General features: G+C 34.1%; 1 protein-coding gene across 2 annotated transcripts; it reads right to left on the reverse strand.

The window, feature by feature from the left end:
* Positions 1 to 9,626: 9,626 nt before the first annotated feature.
* LOC128181634 (probable ATP-dependent RNA helicase DDX41) lies at positions 9,627 to 18,472 on the reverse strand. Of its 2 annotated transcripts, XM_052850108.1 has the most exons (16): positions 18,454 to 18,472; positions 17,337 to 17,438; positions 17,072 to 17,164; positions 15,245 to 15,437; positions 14,808 to 14,882; positions 14,641 to 14,701; positions 14,343 to 14,552; positions 13,788 to 13,941; positions 13,209 to 13,345; positions 12,678 to 12,840; positions 12,023 to 12,226; positions 11,477 to 11,573; positions 10,930 to 11,079; positions 10,568 to 10,639; positions 10,372 to 10,482; positions 9,627 to 10,252 (listed from the first exon to the last, which is right to left on the reverse strand). In XM_052850108.1, exons 2-16 carry the CDS (start codon positions 17,352 to 17,354, stop codon positions 10,116 to 10,118), a joined length of 1,875 nt encoding a protein of 624 aa, XP_052706068.1. In that variant the 5' UTR covers positions 17,355 to 17,438; positions 18,454 to 18,472; the 3' UTR covers positions 9,627 to 10,115. The 2 variants fall into 2 exon arrangements, with proteins under 2 accessions (XP_052706068.1, XP_052706067.1); XM_052850107.1 differs by lacking the exon at positions 18,454 to 18,472 and having other exon boundaries at positions 17,337 to 17,476.
* Between the last annotated feature and the right edge of the window lie 2,216 nt (positions 18,473 to 20,688).

The following is a 20,688-nucleotide window of genomic DNA, read 5'->3' on the forward strand; positions in this document are numbered from 1 at the left end:
AGCTAAAAGTTTTTAATCTTATTTCCCATTTTTTTTAATGTTTTGAATGGTTAATGTGGGTATTTTTAATGATTTTTCAAAATTTGAAAGTCATAAGCATAATACAGAGTTTGAAATTCTTGTTTTGTAAACAAAGCTCGAGCCTTGTTATTGTTTATAAGTGTTTTATCGGCATACGTTTTTGGGAGTTGATTTTAATTAACTCTGCTATGCAGTTACTCTGGCAAACCGAAAGTGAAACGGTGTTTGGACCTATAAGCACAAATCATCACCGCTCACAAGACTTAGTTCTCGAAAATAATCGATAAATTCGCTGTAATGAATTCTGAAGCACTGTTTTCAAGGAAACTTATTTATAAATACCTTTTAAATAGTCAGATTTTAAATGATAGGAACAATTTAGATATTTTTTGTTGTGGTATGTATTCCTACGCTAGAGTTTACTATAGTCTCGTTCAGCAGAGAATCTCTCTTGCTTGTCGGAAATTAACGGAGACAGCCGAGCATCTGGTTGAACGAAACTTGAGTTCAATATTGTTTGGATCCATACAATTTTTCAGAAATATTTCGATGACTGATACGTACCTTGATGGAATAAATAGTATCTTTAATATTATACATGATCATTCATATACATGGGGGTTTTCTCGAAATGTGTGTAATTCAATTACATATAAGAAACTACTTGCCATACAAAATAGCGTATCGTTGATTCTAAAATATATAATAATCGATAAAATCAACTCCCGTCAGTATTTCAATACTTTGATTATCATATGTTGCCTTCTTTTGTTGATGATATTATCTAAGAACACATTGAGGCAGTTCATCTTGTTTGCCACAAGTCATTTTGTCAAAGAAACGGTTATTCCATACTTTAGATTATCTGTAGACAAATATTAGACTCTAGCTTTGTTTACATAACAATGAATTCTTACCTCTGTACCCCTCTTACAACTTGACTTCTAACATTCAAATTTGGCCAGTAATTCAAAATGTGCAAGTAAACCATTTTATACATAAAATATCGAGAGAGAAAAAAATGATCTAAAATCGTCACTTTAATCTGTTTACGCACTTTACTTGTCCAGTGCATGGTGCGATGTTTTTCTTTAATATTTCTTGACTGGCTTGAAGTGGTAGTAGAGTGGTTATCGCAGATATGTAACACTTGTGAACAATATATAAATAGTGTCTGTTTGGAAGGGTAACAGTTGAAATTGACACCCCGAGAAGACCATTGGTTAAAATTTTCGAGGGGTGTCAAATTCAACTGTTACCTTTCCAAACAGGCACTATTTTTTAAAGAGAAATTAGTTGTTTTTATGTGGAAATGACGTGAATTCTACGTCGAACCGTACGCGCATAATTTACGCGCATGTAACAATTCGTTGTGTTACCCGTTGGCAAGTCTGTTGCTAACGCTGAGGGTAATAGAACGGACTATCAACTGCACCTGAACCAATCAGATTTAAGTATTTAACATGAAAGTATAATGATAACAGATAAGATTAGCTTTGCCTCCTTTAATATGAAAAAATTAGCTAAACTTAGTTAAACAGTCGATCGATAGACGAAATTAATCGGTTCTAAGCTATGTTGAACTTAACGCCGTTAATTTCTGTTTCACATCTTTAAACCATAGTTATAACGCGACCATCTATGTTTCAGAAGTGTTAAACATAATTAAAACTGAAATTAAGCATTTGCGATTGGAAAACAAAGTTTATCTGATATTATTTCAAGATTTGTTAAACTATGATTAACAACTTATAAATTATATAGTTAACGGATGTAAAGTATAATTTACAGATGTGAATCTATATTGATCAGCAAACTCGTTTAAATATGGTTATACAGATGAAAGCTATAGATAACGAATCGTTAACTATAGTTTGCAGTTCGTAAACTATAGAAAACACTCGATTAGCATTCGGCGTGTCATGTGTTACCACATGCATTAGTCAGTAGAAACAGATAATATCACTTTCACCCAATATTTTAAAATAAAGATCTTTTATCTATACACTATTCCTGTTCGCATAAATAATCTCAGCCTTCAGAACAAATAATACGGTAGTGTACTACCATTTGTAAATGTTCTCATAATGTTCTTTTGTTTTACAAATATTCAAAATCATACCAGAAGATATATAATTTTGAATTGATCATATCATTGAAACCTGTCATAGCAAAAGGTTTATGAATCTAGAAACATCCGGTTACATACTCGTCCATTTCTAGCCAGAAACTTAATTATTTTTTTCTTCAATTTTCCCTTTGTTTAATTTTTGCTCATGGACTTAAGCGGCGTTTCCGTCTTCCTATTTTCTCGTATCAGGAGTGATCATGTTGTGAACCAAAATCCAAACTAAATAAGTGCACCGAGTCAACAAACCCGGAATCAGAAAATTAGAAAAATTAATTTCCTCTGCTGATAAACACCTTCAAGGAATCTGTGGTTGTGATTGAAAGGAACATGTAATGTCTCATTGTCTGTCTGTCTGTCCGCCTGTCTTCATGAAATAAGACATTGTTCGAATTTGAATCTTTTGAATATACAACATTAATAACCTTATGGTTGCTTTAGTGAAAAAGAAAAGTCATATGCCAATGTACGGAAAGAGTCAAGTTAATGGATAATGGTAAAAAATGCCCCCTATATGACAGCGTGTTTGGTCAGCGTTTCTCGCTCAACGATTTTTTAATCAACACACCAAATGCGTTATTTATAAGTCTGGCATAGTTAGAAAATAGTAAAATAAAATCAAGTTTTATTTAGAGAGCAAGGTTTTATGCATACAGTTTATATTACCATGGTGTTTTGACATTGGTTTTTTTTTAATACTTCATTCATAAAGTGGTCGTTGTAATAGCTGTGTGTTCTTTATCATACTTCCCCTTTTATGTATATTGAATTCACTCTAACACAGTTTAGTTAACCGCACCCTCCGGGGGCCATCTTCTTTGTATGATTCTAATGGTCTAGAACAATCAACCAAGCATGAAAATTTACCGGGCTCTCCAATACTCTTGACTTTATTTTATCATTTAAGTAATCTGTTACAATCCGGTTTTTTAATGACCGTCCAATGATATTCTTCTGATTTAAATAAATGTACATGCATGTGTCTAGAGCGCTTAAATTCAGATTTCTTTTTAGAGATTATGACGACACATTGCATATGTACCTCTTACACGTACTTAATAAGATGCGGGCGAATTCCCTTCAATACTCCTTGTCAAGTTACTAATATGTGTTTAGACGTGGCTTGAATATCTTCTTTATCTATTAATATATTAAAACAGCTTAGTTTTCGATTCACTTACCTGTCATGGAAAACTTTATTTTTATGCAGAGTTTTCAGTTAAACCCCAAATACCCTTTATGTTTCACCGAACTCAATTAAACTAGCACAGACATGCTCCATAGGAGGATGATATCACCTACCAGTTGATGATGAAATAAGTCCCGACACGATCTCGGTTTATGATCCAATAACTCAATGGTCGCGCGTACATCTAGTAAGTTATACACAATCCAGGAAGCTTGCTGTCAGCTGGTTACACAAAATGCCCGGTGACTAAACAAAATATTACACATCTAAGTGACCATGTGCACCCAAGAGAGTGGTAATAAAAATTGACGAATGTCAAATTTGTTCTAGATAAGGTTTATAATATGCCACTCGTTTTAAATATACATGTTAAGTGGATACAGGATAGGGTACAACGAAGAGTGGGGAAGTAAGGCAATAGAAAACTAAAAACTAAATGTCCCTGGCATATTCTAACATCTGTGTGTTAGTGGTATTAAATCAGTGTATAAAGCTCAGCATACCTTTAAATCGATATTCGTATCAAACTACAACTACATATCTACCTCATTATCATACAATTTAAACCCGATGAGATGGAAACTTTATTAGCAAGATTCAGTAATTGTGAAATTCGTGGTAAATGTATCCTCAATCCTGCCATGACAGATACTCGTCAAGTGAGTCATAGGTTCAACCCTAGAGATCAACAACCCAAGTACAAACGGAATAACAACTAAAGTACTATAGAAACTGAGTATGCCGAATACAACAAACAAAGAATACGGGAAGTTTCCAATTGAATTAAGTTTACACCCGTAACATTTCATTTACTCTCTGTAAATAAGGAAATGAACATGGGCACCTGTTATAAGTCACTGTACGCTGTATCTCATTTATTTGAATGCATGCGTGTTCCCTGAATATTTTGTTTGGTTGTTTGTTCATAAATTGTTTTTTTTTTTTAAATCTGTCGTCATTTCATGAAATTGTGCCACTATGACATCTAGTTGTCATAATAACAGAGTCTCGCGTGAGTACTGATAGAGACAAATTATGCAATTGATATGTTCAATTTTGCAAAACCAAACGTGTGCAGATAAAAAAAGTGTGCTAACAATAAAGAGAACTGACTCTCACTCTCCATGGTTTACTCAGTGGTATTGACAATTCTTTTTATTTGTACTCTCGAATTTGTTCCCATAAATTTATTGTTGTCTTATTGATAACATGATTAATAATATAAAGTGTATTATAACCGGGGAGGTACTCAGAAACACGCTATCAATGTTGGTTTATACTGTTTAAAACCCGCGTTTATAAATATGTTATATTATGGAATTATTTTTTGGCATAATTGTGTCCCTTATATCGCGTATGAACCAAGAGAGAACGCATTTTATTCTCCTTATCGATAATTACTCGTGGCCTCTTAGTTACTGTATCGTTATCATCTGTCAATACGTTTAACGGAAGGAAGAGCCAATTTTTCCAAATATGGAAGTTACTACAAACATTTAGATCCTGACGTTATTTTGTGGATTTTACTAAATATTTATCAAACGGCCACGAAGATAGTCCACGAAAAATTAACTATTAAATTAAACAAAAACCAACAACATTATATTTCAACAGCAAATATAAACATTATTATTATGCATGGCATTTGAACAATAAACATGACACAAGAAATCATATCTTAATCGAATACTTGTATGTAAATGTTGTGGGTTCAAATCGACCCCCCTCCCTCGAATATGAATGAATATCGTTATATTATCGTATATACAGTAATTTACAGACGTCAAGGTTGATAAAGTATATCGAAAGCATGCCTCTGTTAAACCCTTTTCTGCCAGAAATAGGGACATAAATTGTGGTAGTTTTCTTGTAATATAATACATAATTAATTAAGTTTTATCCCGCTTGGTTATCCCGAGTAACCAAGTTTAAATTTTAATGGAGGCAAAGTAATTGTAAATTACACATAAAAGTAAATATTTTAAGGATGTGATAAACCATTTACAAAAAAATTTAAAAACCATAAAATCTTCAAGCTTATGATTTTAATAACTTTACATCTAATTTCACGATTAAATACAATGTTCTGATAACATAGATCAGTAAACAAAAACTTAAAAGCACAATACGTTCAACGATTTTTAAAAAGATTAGATAAGAACTTGTAAATTTAATGTAAATTGTCAGTTTAAAAAAACTGAACTGTTTTTGTTGCTTCAGATGTACATGTATACCTCCACTGCATCAGAAGAGTAAGTCATACATCGCAATAGGCCTACACTGTTATTTATCGCTTTATTGAACGAAATTCAATTGATAGAAAACGCATAATGAAGGAAAATAATGATAACAGGAATTCAGTTGTCGGAAAAACATCAATAAAATAAATACAAACCGTAAACATGATTGAGTTAGGCGGAATTAATGTCAAAAGTATGCCGTATATTTGATATACATTGCTAAGGGTAAAAGTTGTGTTGTGGTGATATGCAGTGAAGAAACTGTATTTGACGATTTTTGGTCAAAGAGGAGACGCGGGTCGAGTAACATCATTGTGAATTTGCCTCGGACCCCCCCCCCCCCCCCCGGAACTCAAATAACCCACCACCCCCCCCCCCCCCCGAAATATTTTTTTGATCCGCGCATGAAATGGAACTAAGTTCATACGTCGATAAAATGATTTTTTTAATACATAAAGAAGATGTTTGTCATGAATATCTTGGCACATAGAGCGACACTGTTTAAAAATACATGTATATCTTTTAATAATCCTCATACTTATATATTACATGTTGATATACCCAAATAATAAATAATTTCGTATTGTAAGAGAAAAAAATAACTTCTCATTTTATTCACGGCGGGCTTCTTATCTCCTGTTGACATAAATTAAAAGTGCACTGAATCTTGAAATTATAAAAATGAATGTGATATGCAAGTAATTCTAAATGTTAAACAAGAGGCCTATGGGCCACATTGCTCGCCTGTCAACAATTGAAATCATAAAATCAGCTTTACGGAGTCATTTACAAAAAATATGGACAATGTAACTAGCATAACAGATCCTGTATCAATTTTTTCCCTGGATATTTTCTTTATCATTGATCCCTTTTTGTCATTTGTATTTCAGTCATTTCACTTATTGAACACTGCAGTTCTTAGTAGATCTAAATCAAACGGGATATAAATATAAATAGCCAATTTGTGAAGCCCAAGAAGTATCCAGGGGCCAAAGTCTAAACAATTCTAAAGAACCAACAATATGTCAAAAAGCTTGACATAAGTAAAACCATATACAATATATTATAACATTTGAGTTTTGGTGAATTTAAAATGTTTTCCTTTGTAAAATTGGACCCCCTAATGTAACCCCACACTACTCCTAAAAAATATGACTTTGACGAATTTGAATCTACACTACCTAAGGTTGCTTCACTAATGTTGCACCCTGTCTAAGAAATTTTTTTTTTGGAAAAAGATTTTTCTCTATATATTCCTCTGTAAAATTTAACCCCTCCCCGTTGTGCCCCCACCCTTACCCCAAGGATCATAATTTGAACAAACTTAATCTACCCTACCTGATGATTTTTCACACAAGTTACAGCTTTTCTGGCCAATCATGTGTCTGAGTAGAAGATTTGAAAAAAAAACTTCTATATATATTCCTATGTAAAACTTCCACCCCCCATCGTGGCCCCACCTTACCCCCGGGGACCATGATTTGAACAAACTTGAATCTACACTATCTGAGGATGCTTCCACACAAGTTCCAGCTTTTCTGGCCAAATGATTTTTGAGAAGATTTTTGAAAAATATCACCAAATTTCCAATAAATCCTAATTATTTCCCCTTAATAAAGGGCGTGACACTTTATTTTTATAAACTTTAATCCCCTTTACCCAATGATGCTTTGTGTAAAGTTTGTTTGAAATTGGCCCAGTAGTTAAGGAGAAGAAGTCGAAAATGTTAAAAGTTTACAGACAGACAGACGGACGAACGAACAGACGCCGGACAAAAAGTGATCAGAAAAGCTCACTTGAGCTTTCAGCTCAGGTGAGGTAAAAACGTCAGAAAAAATGTAATTACCTTATTTTACGAATAACATAGGACAACTCTGTTGTTCAAATCCTTCCCGTTTTTTTGGACCAATGCAGTTTTGAAAATTTGACTTTGATTTAATAGCAATGATATTTGATTTATGTTTTCAAGTTAATGTTGCAATCAAAAAATAAATGAAAGGAAATATATTCAGTTGTTATGCGAAGTTTTGCTTAACAGTCATGCTTCAACAGACCTGGAATATACGAAGTTCGTGTTTGAAAAATTAATTTCTTTTCAGGATGAAATATGATCAAATATATTCAGTACTTACATAAAAGTTTAAAATATACATGTATCTACGTGTTGAAAAAAAAAGATAAAGTTATCATAATGTAAAAAAATTTATAAGGAACTATTTTCATACACATGTACAGCAATTGGTTCATGTGTTGCAATTCGAATGTTTTATATGTGGCTATAAAATAAAACAAATAAGTCAAACAATAACTTTGCACTGAAAAAGGAGTTGCCCATCCCTTAGCAGAATCTTGTTTAAATAGGTGAAAATGCATGCACATATAAAGAAAGAAACAAGCAAGCGAGGACTTGAATAACAATCCACTACAGATTTAAAGTAAACTAAAAGCTGTAAATTTAAACTTTATAGACAATCATTAATGCATACATGTATATTCTGTAGCTTCCACAATAACCTACGTGCATGTTAGGAGGGACCGGTTCTTGTCTTTTCATTGAAATATTGAAAAAAAAAAACCAAGCCGTTTTAGGGGGCTACGAGAGGTTAATAGATAGTCACAAATTGTTAAAGGCAAATGTTCTCCCAACTATTATACCCTATTTACCCCCTTTCATGTCCAGCGCAAACAGTAACTCGTTTAAAGCATACTTAATATATTTGTATCAGACCAGGATCTCACTAGAAGTTGAACCACTGAAAGACCACGTATACACAACTGGAGTAGTTTGTCAGTTTGTGTCTACGATAAATTAAAACGGGACGATTAACACATCAATAAGTACATGAAAATAGGATGCCGGTTGTTACCGTATATTGGACACAAGGCTAAAGTTATTCTTGTACAAATTTAGAGCAATTGCTGACATGTACGTAACAAACTGGAATATACGTTGCCAGATTAATTGGTGTACTTATAACACGAAGTATTTGCAATAAATCTCCGACCACGGTTTCGTTTGTATCACCTTGTCCGAATTTTTCACTTTTGTTTTTCATCTGAAGTCGGTGTTGCGAAACTATAGAAACGTGTTGCAACAGACAATGAACACAGAGGTACATGTCCAGAGGGACAGTCTTGGACTATTTTTGTATTATATTTTACTTGCTGTAAAGTATTTTTTCTAGGAAAAAAGAACAAGAGAAAATCTGTCAATGCGACAGCAAACCGGGTTTTCTTAGCATGAACAGTGTCCATAATCAATGTTAACCTTAAATTGGTAAACACTACCTATTCCAAGAAACAAAGCACTCTATATGCAATATTTAGCAAAATAAATGAGTTCAACAGCTGTTACTTTTTCCATTAATTGTCAAAAGTTAAAAATCCAAGTACCGGTAATATGAAAATTGATCTGTGCAATAGGGTACCCTATATGCAAGATCATGCAAAAAACATGGTTAAGTTCAGCAGCTGGTGGTATTTTTTGCATCAATTATCAAAAATCTAAATACAATTAATAGGAATATCTCTTAATATATATGACCCATTAATCTTAATAATCAAAATAAAAAAAATTGTACGAGGAGTTATCGGTACAAGAGAGGTCCCCTTTGTGAATTATCATGGAAAAACAAATGTCTAAGTTAACAGCTGAATAAATAATCAAATGTTAAAATCCAAGTAACTTGCACGTCTTTGATATATGTACAATTATCTTGAAAACTGTAGGAGGAGTTATCTGTACAATAGGGATACCCTTTTGGCAGCTGCCCAGCTGCTCGCCATTTTCAACATTTCAATAACTGTGTTTTGGGGTTTTTCCTTCAGAAAACTTGTTTAAAATACTGGATCCAGATTAAGAGCCTTACACTCTACAGTAACAACACACTTTAGTAACTAAATTTAAAAACTTAGAAGTAAAAAAACTTAATGGTCAGGAGCACCCCCCCCCCCCTCCCCCGAATATCAAACTTAAAATGTGGGACAGCAACTGCTAGGAATTAGTTGTATGATGTTGTCATAGTTTGTGTCAATAAACAGAATCAAATTGAACACAGCGTTTTATTTCTTAAAAGTATTTAGCTGAAAATTATAATGATATTCTCCTATTGCTTCAGGTACACACACAACACAATCATGCATTTCATCCACAAATAAACAATTATACATACACATATCTGTTACATTCAATACACTCTCGTTCCTCTGCTGCCTATGATATACATGTATCAACACAACTAAACAAAGAGATAAGATTTTTCCATATTAATCAACCTCTTCTTAAACATTAAAACAATGCCTTATTTTCGTATGCAAGAGTCACAGTTCCTCACATTTACAAAATCCCTTGAACTCTTTATATGTATGTATCTTATGATATATGTATATGTACAACTTTCATAGTCAATGTTCGCTTTATTGCAAAACCTCTAAGGTTGTAGAACTTATGGTCATTTTATATTCACATCTCCTGTCCATCAGTCTCTGAGAAGACACGTCACCCTCCCTGCAGCTCCCACATCTCCTACTGATTCACTCAGTAGTCCGCACTGCTGTGGGCCAGGTAGTCACGGCGACCGATATTCTGCGCCTGTTTTGTCTGGATTGCCTCCAGTTTGGGACAGTCTGCGATACGATGTCCCAAGCCTCCACAGTAGGAGCAGCCAACCTCGCCTGTAACAAACACATACCAAAACTAACCATCATTACAACCAACAAATCTAAAATTACAACACCTGAGATCCTGCCTATTAAAATGACATATTTTTTTGTAAGTTGCCATGATAACTTACCTCCAATGTCCAGGTACTTCTCATTCTCAGACTGCATGTTGGCCAAAAATGGTGGAATCTTCTGCTTCGCTTCTCTCAGCAAATGTTTTAAATCCAGCAATATTGACTCCTCTGCCACAGAAAAAAGCATGGTTAGCAGAATGTATAGGAATAACACTGTAACAAGCTTTATCATATTAAATGTAATGTGACATACCGACTCCCTTGTTGATGAACGTTGTGGCTGTTCCTCTATTTCCACAGCGACCAGTTCTACCAATTCTATGGACTGAAATGTGAGAAAATAGATCATTGACTTGTACATGTTTATGTATACCAGCTGTAACAATTTAAATTCACAAATAATGTTGTACCGCCAGAAGTACATAAAGATACAATTTCAACTAAAGCCAACCTTATCTACATGTATTCTGTCAGTCTATGCTATAGTGTAAATAGAGGTCTGGACTTAATCAGACTGGTAAGGATCATAATAAGTATATTTTGGTAAGATTTGCATTAATTTATTTCAGAATTTATTATTTGAACTGTTAAGCATTCTTTGTCAAGTCAATGTACCATAGTTCTCTATGTCCTCGGGCATGTCGTAATTGATGACATGCTGGATATCAGGGAAGTCGAGACCTTTAGACGCTACATCAGTCGCTACCAGAACATCCTTTTCACGATTCCTAAACTGGTTCACAGACCTGGTTCTGTCCTCTTGATCTGTGAACAAGAAAATAAATCCATACAATTTCAGTCAAATACACGGCATCCTGACTGATATTTTCTGCTCTTAATATCTGGGTAGGTCAGATTTTACAAAATTAACTTACACTTTGATAATTATAATAAAATTGCAGATTGGAAAAAAATGATGTTCTGTTTTTTTGTTCTCAAATCAAAAGGACAAATCTAATATTCATTGATATAAATATTTATTATACTGAAGTTTATAAAAAACAATTCGTATATCTCCCCCCCCCCCCCCCCCCCATATAAAGTTGTCTAGTTGTCTACTGAAAAAACAATTATCAGATACGAGAAATTTTGATGCTTTGGTTGGAATACAACCATCAAAAGATTGTTTATTTTAACCAGAGTGAAATATTCTGCTTAATACCTTTTCCTCCATGTATGGCCACAGCCTCTACACCTTTCAACAACAGATACTCGTGTATAGCATCCACATCCTGTTTTTTCTCCGCAAAAATAAGTACCTGAAAGTGAGAACAGCATCCTGGTATATAAAAGGAAGTTCATTGAACTCGAAGCTCATAAACACTGTGCATGTATTAAGAGGCTAGATATAATTACATATTGATTCACAAGGAAGTACTTATTAAAACTTGAAACACATCAAAAACAGATCAATAATTTAATCTATGGTGACATACTAAATAGCTATAGAATATTGATTTTGTTTTTACAAATGATAAAAGTAAACAATAGTTAGTTATGTTATATCATTTAATGAAAAAAATTAATTTATACCTTATGGTTAAATTGTCTACTGTTTAGACAATTTCTTCTCAAAAACAATGATGTTCTAAAATTAAATGTAGCAATATAAACTAATCTGATTTTTTTGACACACATTATATTGGGTGATTTAAATGTGAACTTAACAATCTTTATCCCAGATATCAACAAGACCATGGGTCCTTACAGGGGGCGGAGTCTTCTGAAGACACTCCAGAATGTAGACCATCTTTGCCTCCTGTTTGACGTACTCCACTTCCTGTACGATGTCTAAGCTGGCAGCTCCTGCCCGACCAACATTGATTGTCACGGGCTTGACTAGGGCACTGCGAGCAAAGTTCTGGATCTTCTTGGGCATGGTGGCTGAGAATAAAAGAGTTTGTCTTTGTCCCTGAATAAGAATCAGAAAAGTTTACACATAAAATGTACTACACGTAGAAACAACAGGACGTCCATGGGCCATAACACTCACCAAAGTAAAAGTTTTTATGGTAATTATTGTATCCAGACTAAATTTGAAAAAAATGTAGAACTATAACTTTGAAGTGGAGTGCAAAATTTGAAAAAAAAAGTAAATATATACTATATATGTGTACATCAGGATGCTTGAAAAATAATATCATAAAATCTTACATGAAGATCTTTAAAAAAAGAAGTTCGTAAGATTTTTCCAAATTTATTCCTTCTAAACACTTTTGACATCTCCTAAAACCCCACATTCTGATAGTCTGAACAACTTAAAATCTACACTATACATTAAAGATAATAATTTTTAATGTGTTGGTCCTTAAAAAATAACTTTATTCATCTTGTAAGCTAAAAGATATCAAACATTGGACAACCTTGAAATATGAGAAAATGGTCCTGATGTCTTCCTCAAAGCCCATATCAATCATTCTGTCAGCCTCGTCCATCGCTAAGTAGCGACAGATATCCAAGGTAAACATTTTCTTGTCCAGCATGTCCATAAGACGACCAGGTGTGGCCACCATTATGTGTACCCCTCTGAAGAAAAAAAGGTATAAAACAGTGATAGAGAACTTAGCAATTTCTGCTGAAGGTCTGGGTCAATCATTATTTATGAAGGATCATGATAAGCAGACTTTTTAATGATTGGGTCGCAATGAGTGTTTATCTTCTCTGGACCAACATCAAAAATGTACCAAACTCTTATTTTAATAAACAGTCTGAGCATTTATTTTTAAGATGGAGAAATTTTTAGATTTAATTTTAATAAGAATGGAAAAATTGGTGAACAAAATTTTATTTGTACCTTAAATAAACTTGATTTCTCTAACTACTTACAGAAATTTAAACACTGATTTGGCAAACAATTTTTCTAATGTGGCAGAACAAATAGAAATAGTTCGTACTGTTTAATGGCCTCCATCTGGTCTTTGACGGACACGCCCCCGATACACAGGACATTCCTCAGTAAGGGGAAGCCGTCATCCGCCAGGCACTTACAGTAATACTCTATGATATCATTGGTCTGTCTGGCCAGCTCACGCTGTAACAACAACAATCAATATACAGCTCTGACCTGTCTTTAGTAAACAACAAATACATGTAGGGAATTTGCTTCCAGTTAACTTTTCTTTCGTCAGATTCTTTCATTATTGTACATATAAGTCAAACAAACTGAGTTTTACCTTACATTAAATTTACACATAGAGCAAAGTCAGTTTTTCCTCAAGTCTTAAATTGTATGATTAACTTTAATATGAGATACATAGATGATGAATTTCTAGAATTTCTAGAGAATCAGACATGTTATCCCTGCTACTTCACTGCATGCTTGTTTTACTGTATTGAGCAATAGGGATCCCCCCCCTCCCCCTATTCTTTATTTCTTTTTCAGAAGATGAAATTAAGGCTATGTTTAAATAGCATATAATATGAAACAGAATCTCAAAAAGTTATATCACAGAGACAGCAATCATATAACATACCGAGGGACAGATGCACAGCCCATAGGGTCCTTCGTTTTTGACAAATGGTAATTTTTTCTCCTGCTCCAAGGCAAACATGATGATTGGCAAAGTGAAGACCAGCGTTTTACCAGAACCAGTGAAAGCTATTCCAATCATGTCTCGGCCTTGTAGCCTACAATCAAAGATTGATAGTTCATGAAAATCAAGATCTCATCTTCAAAAGGTTACTAACATTATGCACAATTTATATCTGTATCTTTTGATTAAAAACATAATTTTAGCTAACATGTACTGCACATAACGTAACATAGTCACACGTAACATATTGTTTGACAGCAACATGTAACAGTATTTCTTTCAATTTATGATTTCCAAAGATACACAAAACTTACATAATATCAAAGAGGTGCACTACTGGTACATAGTTCATTTTACGTAAAAGAGCTGTTCGATGCATTCATTTCTACCCAAAAAACAAATACCTTGTTTGACTTTGTAACAACAGAAGTGTTACAAATACATGTAACTATAACATGAAAGAAGTGTATACAACCTCTCTGTACATAAACTCACACAGTGGGCAGCCCCTGTATCTGTATAGGGGTGGGGGTGACAATCCCCTTCTTCTTCAAACCCGAGAGGATGGCTTTGGGGAACTTCATCTCTTTGAAAGTTTTGATTGGCGGGGGTAACTCCTCCCCCTCCACCAGGATGTGGCGCTTCTTCCTGACCTTCTCGTGGTATGACTCAGACAGCTTCAGGATGCAGCGAGGAGGGCGCCATCTACACCAGCACAAAAGGAGGTGAGTCAAAGAAGTAGAATGTAGCAGATAATGCTATAGAGTAATACATGTTAAGGAACAAAACTTACCCTGTTTTAATTGGTTTATCATACTGAATGCCCTTGGCTAACTCAGCAACACCCATCAATGCTGAAAAAAAAGAAAACAAGTGAGAATTTCAAAACAAATCAAATACCAAAAACAAAAAATTCAAATATTCAATATCTATAAATTAATATATATAAGTCCAATGTACCTTTCTTTTCTGCAACACTCTCCAAAATTCTTTCCTCTTCTTTTAACATTTTTTCTCTGGCCGTCTCTTTTTTGGCTGTAAAAATAAATATACCATTTAAATATCATATTTTTTAATTTTGACTTAGAAAGAATGAGACTTCTATTGTTAAAATCAGATAAAAATGACCATGATTATCAGGTAGTCTAATAAAATCAAAAGCACACTAAATATTGATTTTCAAATGAAATTGAACAGTTTAATACATGTATAACCATTTTCATATTTTTTGAACTTGTGTTCCAATAGTAAATATTTTAATGTATAGATAGTTATCAATGTTTAACTTCCTGTGTCGATTTTTCTAAAATGTGATTTCTACAAATAGTTTACATTGACAATTTTATAAGATACATGTAGTAGATAGATGTGTTGTTCTTTAACCAGTCAATAAATACCTTCCGCCTTTTTCTTGAGTTCGCTGTGCTGATCCAGCAAGCTGACTTTTGATTGAATCCCTATATCTTGTTCCCCATCATTCATCTCTCCTTCCTCTTCCTGTTGGCCCTCTGACTCCTCATTTGTGCTGTCTCTTTGGCTCTCTTCTTTCAGTATTGCTACTCTGCCTAATCTTTTTTCTGCTTCAGTTATCTAAATGAATACAAATCAATTTTTTAATATCTATAATCCTTCAATTAAAAATTGTAAAAAAAAAATAAAACCTATTTAAAAATCATCAGCATGCATAAAGACCCTCTATACTCTGTCCCAAGATAGCCTTGAATCACATTTTGATTAATTACTTGATATTTATAAATACCTCAGGGTTCAAACAATGTTCATTCAAAAGTATAAATAATTTCCAAGATTTCTCAGACTAAAACGACCCTGTTAGCTTACAAGGTTTCAATACAATACTAAAAAATGTGATGTCTACAGGGATTTTGTATTGCAGCAAGCCCCGGATGATCACAGGTGCTTGAGGACAGGATTGACCCCCCCCCCCTTAACTCCCCCCCCCCCCCCCCCCCATATATAGACCCCCGGAACTTTATTTTTCTTTTTTATCAAATTATCCTTTTATGACATATTTCTAATCTAATTTATTCATCAATTCCCCAAAATTACATAAAACAGACATTTTTTTTAAAAATCAGACCCTCTGTACATGTATATAATACAAGAAGGTTGCTAACTTTGTCCATCTAGTATCAACGGAAGTAAGGGTTTATCGCAAGAAAGATAACTCGTAACACTATTTTTAATTTTTTTATTTTCTCTTTTATGTCTTTCATTGTAATACACTCAGTATGAGTGCCTTCTTATAAATTGTACTTTTTTCGAGTTTGCCATGCAATTTTGTAAATCTCTCGGAGTTATCTTCCTTGCGATAAACCCTCACTTCCGTTGGTTCTAGATGGATCGGTTCAAAACTTGCAACTTGTCGGTGAAAATTGTCCTATTTACCTAATAAATGTATTTGCACGGGCATGGCATGGAGATATTCAGTGAAGGGAATTATCGGGCTACGACATGAGGTCACTGTTTTTACTGGTAGATGTAGTTTGATAATATATTTCAACAAATATTCATCGGTAGTGCCTCTCTGCTGGCAGACGAAGTTAGCAACCTTCTTGTATTATATATGACGAGGGTCTGATTTTTAAAAATATTTGTTTTATGAAATATGTCATTAAAGGATAATTTAATAACAAAATAATAATAAAGTCACGGGGGTCTATAATCTTGAGGGGGGGGGGTGTTGATCCTGTCCTCAAGCACCTGTGCGGATGAAAATGTTGAATTATTGCGCAAATTCTTCTGAGTGACTTTCAAATGGAGAAAAGATGTAAAAATTACCCATTACAAATTTCCATAAGAAATCGATTTTTGATCCTGTGAATTTTTCAGAGTAAATAAAAATTGATAATGTATGAATGAAAATATCTAGGAAATTTTCCCTTTCATCTATTTCAATTGTACTTCTTTCACAGGTATGTGTATTTTCATTAAAAATCGACCAAACATGCTGTATAAATATCTTGGGAGAGACTAGAGGCAGACTTTTTTTTCTGGTAATCATCAGTAGGAATGTTTCGGTATGCTCAAAGTGATATGTTTTATAATGGTAGACATTTGTAAACGATTGTGGTCTAGTTAGGTCAATATTAATAAATCAGCATGTTGCTTATGACAGCTAAATTAGAGACCTTTGATTTGCAATCTTTATGCTAAAACAAAACACACAAATAGGAAAAAGAAAACGCTAAAGCAAAGAAAAATACCTTTTCTTTTTTTCTTTGTTTAATGGGAATATAAGGGATATAATCATCCTCATCTGAAGAATCAGCCTTAGCTGCTTCTTGTTCCAAAATTCTCTAAAATATAGAAAACAGCACTCTTTTTAATAATCAGTACTGTTAAATATTCTGCTCACTCAAATTTCCTTACTAACTTGCTAACGTAGTTCCAACTGTCCTATAGAAAATTAACAGCACTGAGTATACAATTGAAATCATTGAGATGGGACAAAAGTTTCAATCATGTTACCTTTCTATAGGATGTCATTTTTGTAATTTATCACTAAATTGCCTTCGGATTAACTTTGCCATTTGACGATCGCCAATCGTCGAACGGTCGATTCAACGATTACTGAAAATAAAAATAAAAGCGTTTTTAAGACGAAGACATTGACGGATGAAACTAATTGACGAAGAGCCAAGTTAGCCAGCACCAACTACGACGCACCACGGGCCCTGGAAGTTATTGTAAATATATTGCATGTGCATGTATAAAAAAATAAGGGTAGGACACTCTTTTGGGGGCGAAATCGGGTTTGACGAAGTCTGGGCGTTCCTCAAACGAAATTTCGCGATAAATCGTTCAAGTATACTGTACTTACGACATATGTATACATTCGTTCCGCTCCAATGCTGTTACGTCGAAGAAAAAGTTGTTTTTATACATCCAAGTGCCTAAGAATTTCGCTAGACTGGTTTACATCCGGTTTAATCGCAGTGAATCGAAAGGTAAATTGAAAGGTAAGTTCTGATTGGTCAATAATGAAATAAATTCTTTAATTTCTTATCGATATTTGTCAATCTTCTTCTTTATTCTCGCATTTCATTGTTGAAAGGCCAAACTACCCAGTATCTATATGCATAACTCCTTTCAAACATTTGATACATACTCACCATAAATTGTTATCAGTTTCGCCACCTTATTGACGAGCAGATTTATTTTATTATTAACCAATCAGAACTTATCGTAAGTATCGTAAGTAACTTGTCGTAAGTAAAGTATACTTGAACGATATATCGCGAAATTTCGTTTGAGGAACGCCCAGACTTCGTCAAACCCGATTTCGCCCCCAAAAGAGTGTCCTACCCTTACTTTTTTATACATGCACATGCAATATATTTACAATAACTTCCAGGGCCCGTGCGACGCACTAACACAATTTTACACAAAATTATCGTTTACTTTTCAAAAGTTTTTCGATCCTGATGTTAAACAATATTTATATATTTTTTAAATTCACTGCAGCATGGGAACGTGCGTCGTCGGAACTAGAATTTCATCCATTCAGTACAAATATCATATTATAGTCTGTCCCAAGTTATTGCTTCCATCGCTTTTTGATGATTTTTAATAAAATTACACATACCTGTGAAAGAAATACAGTTGAATTCGTTAAAAGGGAATATCCAAGATATCTTCATTGAACAATTATCCCTTTCCACTCAGAAAAATTCACAGGAACGAAAACAGATTCCTTACGGAGATTTATAATGGGGAATGTTTACATCTTTTCTCCATTCGGAATACACTCGGAATACATCGCGCAATTTTTTAACGTTATCATCCGGGCTTATTTATGGCTGTTGCAATGCAAAATCTCCGTAGACTTTCAATTTCGGGATGTGTATTGAAACCTGAAGCGGTAGAGGGGGCGTTTCAAAACAGATAATCTGGACATTTTTTATATTATACTCTGTCCCAAGATATTTTGGATTCACGTTTTGCTTAATTGTTTGATATTTATAAAATACCTCAGGATTCAAACGATGTTCATTCAAAAGTATGAAAAATTTCCAAGATTTCTCAGTCAAAACGCCCCTGTTAGCTTATCAGGTTTCAATACAATGCTAAAAAATGTGATGTCTACGGAGATTTTGCATTGCAGCAAGCCCGGATGATAACGCTGAAATATTGCGCGATGTATTCCGAGTGTATTCCGAATGGAGAGAAGATGTAAACATTCCCCATTATAAATCTCCGTAAGGAATCTGTTTTCGTTCCTGTGAATTTTTCCGAGTGAAAGATGATAATGTGTCAATGAAATTATCTTGGAAAATACCCCTTTCAACTATTTCAATTGCACTTCTTTCACAGGTAAGTGTATTTTTATTAAAAATCGTCCAAATGTGCAGCATAAATATCTTGGGACAGACTATAGTGGATGAACGTGGTTTGAGCACAAAGGTATATACTATTATTGAAATATCAAGCAAAAAGTGGTAGAAGCAAAAACTCGGGACAGAGTATAATATCAGCGAGCCGAGAATGCCGCATCCAGTTGGAGGCGGCGGATTTACAGTTTTTTCCTGGCAAAAGCGTTAAAAATCCATGAAAACGTCAGATATTTCTGAGTCCACAACTCTAGATGGAGCTGTCTGGAAGTCTCATGTTTAATTTAAAAAGCTTCATTCTGGTTCTTAATCCGAGACTCCTCTGAACGTCACCCCGCCTTAAATTTTTTGATGTTTTGGAATAATATGTTTTAGGTAGCAAGGGACAGTTTCGAATAAAGTACCCGGTCAATATTTTTGTAAAATTGAGAGTTGCTGTACTTGAAGGCTTATGAGTGTTACTAAAATTCATGAAATGATTTTTAATGATTATCATTATAAGAGGGATGTCTGTTGTTGAAATTGATATGCAATATGTAGGCCCCTTATGTTAGGTACATAAGAATCAGAAGTAAAATGCGAAAAGTGCGGCTATGGCTGTTGTGCTGACTTTACACAGTGAAATTGCAAGTTACAGACGGGAGGTAAAATAACACGAAAAGTAGGTGGATGGGACATTGTAAACTATACACCGGTAAGTTTCTGACATGTGAGAGTGCAACATGCACGCGGCACGGAAGGTCAACCCTCGGCCCGCTGCAGGGAATTAGCTGGGGGAGGTCTAAAAAGCTGAAAAATCATGAAAAATTAGCAAAATATGAAAGGGTCAAAATCTCATAAAAACCAGTATGTAGAGAATTTTACAGGTTTTGACTAATAATTTTTTTCAGAAATTGGTGATTGGCCTTATAGAGAGAGAGAGAGAGAGAGAGAGAGAGAGAGAGAGAGAGAGAGAGAGAGAGAGAGAGAGAGAGAGAGAGAGAGAGAGAATGAGAATTTTTAAGATTTCTATGTTTTGGAAAAATATTACAAAATACATCGGTTTGCTTTCACCTAAACCGTTCTTTACTTTTGGGGATAATTGCATGATCAGTCTGTCAAAACGTAATTTGTGTTTGATTTGGTCGAAACTGTTAGCGATGAATACAGCATTATTTTTTTGGTACCTTGTTGTTATCTGAATTTTATATTTTTTCTTCCTGGTTCATAATTTTTTTTATTTCTTTATTTTTGCACTCTAATTACATACGTTGTACCCGTGCCCCTGTCCCTGTTTGTACATATGTAGGTGTGTATAATTTCCCATTTTCCAATTTAATGGTTTGAAAATATGCAATATCTGGGTGTATAGATTTTTTCAACTGTTTATTTTTTCTAGTATTTGTTCTTTTTTATTTAATTCAAAATGACTTTTTTTATCTTCCCTACTTATATTTACTGAAATAGAGGATGTGACGTCATCCATGACCATTTCTGTCTTTGTTTACGTA

Source organism: Crassostrea angulata, chromosome 4, assembly GCF_025612915.1.
Source record: "Crassostrea angulata isolate pt1a10 chromosome 4, ASM2561291v2, whole genome shotgun sequence".
Taxonomy (NCBI): Eukaryota; Metazoa; Mollusca; class Bivalvia; order Ostreida; family Ostreidae; genus Magallana; species Magallana angulata.